Consider the following 8,478-nt stretch of genomic DNA (forward strand, 5'->3'; position numbering starts at 1 on the left):
CACTACTACCACTTTTTGATTCAGAGGCTTCTCCAGTTAATGCCTGAAAAGGTCGAAATAACCATCTTCAATATTGTTTCCTATTGTTCACCGTACTATATGAAAGTCCCTATTCATGTCACAAAAATGTAATCTACAAGCCACATCAAAAGTAGCATAATATGTATCACTTAAAATGCATTCTATAATTTATCTAAAATATGAGAACTTTCCTCAACACAATGAAATTACACAACTCTTATGCACATGACATTTTTTAATATGAGAGTAACAACTGGACAAAATTTCAGCAGAGCTTGCACTTACCTCCTCAGTCGTGTGACAATGTTGGCATGATTCAGTTTTGCAAACGAGGTTTGAAATGATGAGAAGGACAAGATATAACAAACTAAGTATAGACATCATGTAGCATCCAAAGTAAAATGTGATTTTTCTATAAACGCATCCCCTATATATAGAACTTCAAAGGAAACATACGAAGACATAGGTCGTAATAAGGATCATTTATTTGGGGATCAAAAACAAATTAAAAAGATATGGATGAGATCTCCATGTACAAAGATAATGTGATATGAAGCACTCATCGATGAATTAATGATGTCTCGCAAAATATATGTGTATCACTGATATATGCATAAAAAAGATAAGGTTTTAAATATTGTTTATTTAGTAACATATTTCAACCAAAAATATATGGATGGATCTTGTTTCCATGCTTAAACTTAAAGAAAAAAAGATATGGTTGGAGATCTTCTCCATGTAAGAAATTAATGTGATATGAAACACTTCATGGATGAACTAATCATATGTCACAAAAGATAGGTGTATCACATATACATGCATGCAAAAAAGATATGGTATTAATGTAAGGACCAATTATGGAGTAACATAGTCCAACAAAAAGATATGGAAGGATCTCATTTCCACGCAAGAGTTTAATGTGGACAATAATTTAAGATAATAGAGTGAACTAAATCAATCCTTGAATTAATGGTTCTTAAATGTGCAAACGCTTAATTAATTTTGTAAGAAATGTAAATGTATAGATATTTAAGGATATCATTTTTGCATAATAGTTTATTGTCTCTGCGATATTGAAAAGATCAATGAAGTGACACTACAAGAATGCATGGCTATACCCTCCACTATTCTTTGACAACATATAAAATGTACCTATAAAAGTTGTTTGTCCGGGACAAAACAAAGCATGTAGTATATATATATATACCGTGGTAGATCCCATACCGGCATATATTTACGTTGTGGGTGGTTGCAAGATGAGCTGTCACTTATTAATAACGTGATAAGTAAAACAAGACATATTTTACGGCACCATGGATTGTACTTGACATTTACGTTGGGTCATGCACTGAGACTAGTCAATCATGTCTCTCTGATTGGTTAAGCATGTCTCGCTGACTAGTGTGTCCAACAATCGCCGAGGCAAGCCTTTATATCTCGTGCTACATGCCTCCCAAAAACACACTCTCTCGTCTCTACTACTCATAGTCCAGTACGCTACCCAAATATGTATCAGACAATCTTTAGCGGTGGGCGGCGGTGGAAGAGGAAGAGACGGTCAAGGATGCGCGCCAACAGCTATGGAGGAAGAGACGGTCAAGACTGCCCGGCAACAGCAACGGAGGAGGAGACGGTCAAGGCGGCGATGCGGCAACACCAAGATGGAATAGTAGTGGCTCCTAATTGCTTTACGTGGCAGCGGTGGCAAAGTACATCTCTTCGGGACAAGGAGGATGACCCTCCCGTAGATAGGGACGACGACGATAGCTCTTCGGACGACCATATTCCTGCGACGATGATGAGGCGGGGACCCAACTTGTTCCAGCCATCGAAGGACCGGGATCTGATTCCCCACATAAAGTACTAGACTTCTCCCGTTGGGACAACGAAGCCCGTCCGAGGAAGTAGGTGGTCATCTCATGCCGCCCGACCTGGCAGCGCTATTTGAGCGCCACCCTCCCTGGTTTCACGGCGCTCTGACCTTCTGAGTGCTCTAAGGGATGGGGCAGCTAGCTTCCTTTGAGTGTTAAGGCTGCTGGACTTTCTTAATGGCACTCGAGGCACATTTGCTAGTTGCTTGGTATCCCGGCGCTCGGTTGTACATAGGTAAATTTGGAATCCTTATAAATAAGACTCAAAAGTCTCGGCGATTTTCACTATATACGTCTCCCCAAAAGCAGCACGTTGTCCCATGGCGAGCACAGGAGGACACACGGGGACATCGCAGCTGAGCCCCCATCTTTCGGAGCAGGTGCGCCCATGCGTTGCTTCATGAGATTCCCACACGCTCCCTCTGTCGGGAAAGCATCTCGTACCCCACACCGTTGGACACTAGGCCTCTCCGCCTCCTGGGCCCTCGCATCATAAACCACTACTGCTGAAGCGATTACGTTGTGTTTTGATCCATAGAATTGAGCCTTGGAATTGAATTGCAGTTAAATACCAAAACCAAGATGGAAAGTAAATGGCCTCCAATTCCAATTCATGTCTGGATGTACAAAATCTGGAATTTAATATTTTTGTTGAGTTTGGACAATATAAACGTGTGTACAAGTTTGAAAAATTGTTTGTGTATATTTGAATATTTATATATTAATTTTCACACATAATAACATTAAAATAATCAGAATAAGGTGGGAACACTAGTAGAAAAAAGGCCTATAATCCCGGTTTATAAGGGCTTTCGGGATTAAAGGCCCTCCCCTTTAGTCCCGGTTCAAATGTACACCGGGACTAAAGGGTCCTCCACGTGGTGCGGCCAGGGGCTCGTGGTGGAGGACCTTTGGTCCCGGTTTGTAATACAAACCGGGATTACAGGGTCTCTGCCGCGGTAGAGAAAATGGTTGTTTCTCTACCGCGGCAGAAGTTTAAGGTGGAGCAGCGTTTCTCTGTTGCGGCAGAGTTTTAGGGGTTTATGTTATTCATTCAATTTGGCAATGCATCATTCAAGAAACCACAAACATGGTCATGAATATATAGACATCGTCATGAAATACAGTACACGTAATGCATGATGTTTACAATATATAAAGTTGATCCTCTTTACCATATATATTTTATATGCCTAATGTCATATACGAACTCCCGATGGTATGTTCTAATTGGAGCTATGACCTCCCTAACAATGAATCCCGCAAGTTCCTCTTGAATTGATCGTATGTGATCCTCCGTTAGGAGAGAGTCCCGTAGGCGTTCCATCTAAATCAAAAAAGAGATCAATATATATATATGAATAGAACTCAATAAACTTCATGGTAATAAAATAAGATTGTGAAATATTGTTCACGTACACGAATGGAATGTATAGCCGCCTCCGGGTCCCTGTGATAGGCCATCTCGCGAATGAACTCGCAGACGTGGTATCCACATAAGTTATTCTCGGGTTCCTGCTTCAAACACTTTACGAAAAAATAGTTCGATCAAACTAATAATCAAGCATGATAATGCATGGTAATGAAACAAAAATCAAAGAGATTTGGTGGGGGCATATAGCTATAGTACTACTTACAGGATAATCTTCAAATGTAAGCTCCGGTTTCCATTCACCCCCGGCAGTCTTGATGAACCGTTTCCAATCCCTGCCCAGCATAGAAAAAATGAGTAAATGAGTTATTGATTAGTTGATATCATCAAATGAGAACAGAGGAAGATGCCGATACGATATTGATTGAAATTACCTCTGGAGCATGAAACCCATGTTCGCCCATTGCCCATGGTCTTTACGTTTCGAGTCCATGACAAGTACTACTCCTTTGTTAAGCTGAATGATTAGGAGAATATAGTGGAAGCTACACACGCATAACTCGCCGAATTATTTAGACTTCACATCGAGTAAGCGAAATCTAATGTATGTAAGACAATTATAACATTCACTCGAAGTTGTAAGGATGGAATATTTATGATTTGTTTTCTTGCTTCTGTAAAAACCTTAGCAAGTTGTCCTCTATGTCCTTGGCGTACTGTTGAACCGTAACTTCATGAATGGTGTTTGGGTCAATGAACCCAATGTCATAGAGCCCGCCTCTTCTGCATTCGAGCATCTTCATTCTGCATAATATATAGCATACAAAAAGAATATAGTGGGGATAATTGTTAGTGCAAATGAATGAGCTGAGTTACAGACTTAATTACATAAATAAATCACTTACAGGCAGTAGCAACTAATGAGAAATTTGTCGAGGGCGTCTTGATTGAATAACTGAAATAGTTTTTCAAACTCAATGTTTATCTCCTCCTTCCCCCGGAAGTAATGCTCATCATTAACTCCCACCGTACGGTAGAGATTCGAGTTTTGACAGGCTTGCATGTACCATTCATGCAACTTTCGCATCTGAGTCCCTAGATGCTGGAGCTGGCCAGGTCTGACGAGAGTCTTCCCGTATGTGTATGTGTATCTGACTTCAGCCATTGGAAAGTAACCATCGTACTGAACATCTGCTCCAATATCTCTAGCCGTCTATGTGATCATCGATGCCATCTCCGGATCATCAAAGGAGTGCACGACCAAGGGGGTAGCGATTGATTTTTCTGTTGTCCGAGTTGGGTAATTGTTTTCACTTTTCTCGCTCTAGAGGACTGTCCAAGAGAGCGGTCATAATCACTTGCCAACTCAGCTTTCTTTGCTCTCGTCTCGGCAAAGTGCTTCATTGTATTCGGTGCTACAAATAGCTTTGGCGGAGGCTTCTTCGGTGCAAAATGCGCCACCATCTGTTGCTTTACGACTTCGTCGGTTTGCTCATCAGTCAGCTCGTATGGTAACAACGTTGGAGTCTTAGACCTCTTCGGAGCTGATGATTTCTTGGGAGCTTTAGTACTTGCCGTGGTACTTTTCCTCTTTGGCTTAGGCAGCACAGACGGCGGAGTCTCCTGATGAGGAGGAAGCGGTGGAGTATGCTCACGTGGAGGAGACTGCGGAGATGGTGGAGACGGCGGAGGTGGTGGAGACGGCGGAGGCGGCAGAGATGGCGGAGGCGGCGGAGAATGAGCTGGAGGTGGCCTACTTTTCTTTGAACCTGGAAGCACAATGTATTCCTTTCACCATAGAACGGTTGTTCTAATGGCTTCTCCCAGTTCATTGATTTCCCGATCTTCACCTGCAGGGTGGTCAAGCATCACCGGCTCATATCCTCCCATCACTTCATCCACCAACACAACTGCATAGCCATCTGGAATCGGACCGCAATGATAAGTTGTTGCAGGTACGACATAGCCGACCGCCACCTTCATGGATATGTTCACAACTTTTACGTGCAGCTCACAAGGACAGCTCTCTGTGATATCATCCACGGGGTAGCGAGGAGCCAACATCTCCTGATCATCACCTGCTTCAAGCTGGAGCTGCATGGAAGCCACGCTACTTTTTCGGGGCTGAGATTGCTGCGGGTCGATAGCAGGATCTTCATGTTGCCCCTAAGAACGCTGGCCGGTAAGTACTTCATGAATTTGGGCCCTAAGGATGCTCACAGATTCCTCTAAGTACGATATGCGGTCTGCTTCCCTTGCCTTTCTCCTCTCATGGCTTTTATCAGGAAATCTCTTCCTTTCCTAGGGAAAGCCATACTTCCACGGAATGGAGCCAATCGTTCCACGTGTTCGTCCGCCATGTTTTTTGTTCCCAAGGGCGCATGTTAGTGATACGTCCAAAACGTATCTACTTTCCCGAACACTTTTGCTATTGTTTTGCCTCTAATTTGTGTATTTTGGATGCAACTAACACGGACTAACGCTGTTTTCAGCAGAACTGCTCTGGTGTCTCGTTTTTGTGCAGAAATCCAACTTTCGGGAAAAACCTCGGAATTTATGCAGAAGGCCCTATTTTCCCAGGAAGCTAACGGAGCCAGAAGGGCAATTGAAGTGGAGGCCCGAGGGCCCCACACCATGGGGCGGCGCGGCCCAGGGGGGGCCCGCGCGGCCCTGTGGTGTGGCCCCCTCGGCCGGCCTCCGACGCCCTCCTTCGGACTACTTATTCGCCTCGACCTAAAAACGCCAGACGAGAAGTCGAAGTCGCCAGAAACCCTCCAGAACGCCGCCACATCGCGAAACTCCGTCGTGGGAGCCAGAAGTCTCCGTTCTGGCACTCCGCCGGGACGGGGAATTGGAGGAGATCATCGCCGCCATCACCGCCAACGCCTCTACATCAACCAGCCATGTTTCCCCCATCCATGTGTGAGTAATTCCCCCGCTGTAGGCCGAAGGGGATGGTAGGGATTGGATGAGATTGGTCATGTAATAGCATAAGATTGTTAGGGCATAGTGCCTAGTGTCCGTAATTGGTACTTTGATGATATTGTTGCAACTTGTTATGCTTAATGCTTGTCACTAGGGCCCGAGTGCCATGATCTCAGATCTGAACATGTTATTGCTTCATCAAGATATTCATTGTTTATGGTCTTACCTATAAGTTGTATACACATGTCGCTGTCCGGAACCGATGGCCCCGAAGTGACAGAAATTGGGACAACCGGAGGGAATGGTAGCGATGTGAGGATCACATGTGTTCACGGAGTGTTAATGCTTTGCTCCGGTACTCTATTAAAAGGAGTACCTTAATATCCAGTAGTTTCCCTTGAGGCCCGGCTGCCACCGGCTGGTAGGACAAAAGATGTTGTGCAAGTTTCTCATTGCGAGCACGCACGACTATATATGGAACACATGCCTATTGATTGCTTTGTACTTGGACACCGTTTTATTATTATCTGCAAATGCCCTGCTATGATTGTTACATGAGTTTCTCTCATCCATGCAACGCCCGTCATCCGTCCCAGTGCCTACAGTATTTTAATCCTGCTGTTTACTAAAATCACTATTGCTGTCTTTGTTACTCTGCTGCTGTTATTTCACTACTGCTACTGCTATAAAACTGTTACTACTGATAAACTCTTGCGAGCAAGTCTGTTTCCAGGTGCAGCTGAATTGACAACTCCGCTGTTAAGGCTTCCAAGTGTTCTTTGTCTCCCCTTGTGTCGAATCAATAAATTGGGTTTTACTTCTCTCGAAGACTGTTGCGATCCCCTATACTTGTGGGTCATCAAGACTATTTTCTGGCGCCGTTGCCGGGGAGCATAGCTTTATTTGGAAGTTCACTTGGATTAATATTGTTCGCTGCAAATTCTCCATCATGGGTAAACCTCGCGATACTAAGATCGCCATATTACCATCCACTACAACAAAAGGTACAATTCTGAATACCTCTGCTGCTCTTGATTCACCATCTGTGATTGATAAACTTGTTTCACCGCCACATGCTTCGCATGTGGGTACATCTGCTGAATCTGAACACTCTCATAATATTGATAATGTTTCTGCTGTGCTTGATGATAGTGGTTCATTGGGATCTTTTCTAGATGCTACAATTGCTAGGTCTAGACGAATTGAAAATACTGAAACTCCTAATGCTGCTACACCTGTTAGTTCACCTGAACTTGATTATTTTAGTGATGATCCTGAGGAAGATTATGTGGAGCTTAATGATGATTTTATTGAAAAATGCAATGCTACTACTGATGCAAGAAAAATTAAAAAGTTGCTTGCAGAACATGCTGTTAGATATAAACTATCTCCTGATCCTAAGTTTGCCACATCTCCTATAAACATTAGGGATAAAGATTATGATTTTTCTCTTGATCTATCTCATATAGCTATTGTTGAGAAAACACCCTTTTGTGGTACTGAAAAAGAAAGTGCTGTTGAACACATGACTGAATTATCTACTCTTAGTAGCTTGTTTTCTGATGATGTCAAGATGCGTACTTACTTTGTTGCTAAAATCTTTCCATTCTCATTAAAGGATGACGCTAAAACTTGGTATAATAATTTGCCACCTAATTCTATTAGAAGTCCAAAAGAACTGCTTGATGTTTTCTTCCGCAAATACTTTCCTGCTAGTGCTCAACATATTGCTTTGCAGAGAATTTATAACTTTAATCAGGAAGATGAAGAGAAATTGCCTGAGGCTTGGTCGAGATTTTGCTCTCTTATTAGAGCTCGGCCTGAGCATGATTTGGAAAAGCATGATTTACTTGATATATTTTATAGTGGACTAACCATTGAGTCTAGGGCATACCTGGATAGTTGTGCTGGTTGTGTTTTCAGGAAAAGAACTCCAGACGACGCTGAAGAACTATTGGCTAAAATAAGCCGGAATCATGATGAATGGACTACGCCCGAACCAACTCCAACTCCAATATTGAAGAAGCAGGGTTTAATTAAATTGAATGATGAAGATATGAGGGAAGCCAAGAAGTCTCTCAAGGAGAAAGGTATTAAATCTGAAGATGTGAAGAATCTACCTCCTATTGAAGATATATGTGAGATAATTCCCCCTTCATCCATGATTGAGGTAAACTCCCTTCAACGCTTTACTAGGGAAGATATTCCATATTCGAAACCTCCTGCGCAATGCTTAGATGAGTTTGATAATTATATTGATAAGCAAGAAAATTTTAATATGAGAGTAGA

The 8,478-nt window shown here is 42.7% G+C and overlaps 1 protein-coding gene across 1 annotated transcript; it reads right to left on the bottom strand.

Moving 5' to 3' along the window:
* Positions 1-3,063: 3,063 nt before the first annotated feature.
* Positions 3,064-4,111, bottom strand: LOC127297676 (uncharacterized). The gene is made up of 4 exons (XM_051327987.1): positions 3,699-4,111; positions 3,530-3,599; positions 3,312-3,419; positions 3,064-3,219 (listed from the first exon to the last, which is right to left on the bottom strand). The coding sequence occupies exons 1-4, from the start codon at positions 3,755-3,757 to the stop codon at positions 3,064-3,066; spliced, it is 393 nt and encodes a 130-aa protein (XP_051183947.1). The 5' UTR covers positions 3,758-4,111.
* Positions 4,112-8,478: the final 4,367 nt, after the last annotated feature.

The sequence above is a fragment of the Lolium perenne genome, chromosome 4 (assembly GCF_019359855.2).
Source record: "Lolium perenne isolate Kyuss_39 chromosome 4, Kyuss_2.0, whole genome shotgun sequence".
Lineage (NCBI taxonomy): Eukaryota > Viridiplantae > Streptophyta > Magnoliopsida > Poales > Poaceae > Lolium > Lolium perenne.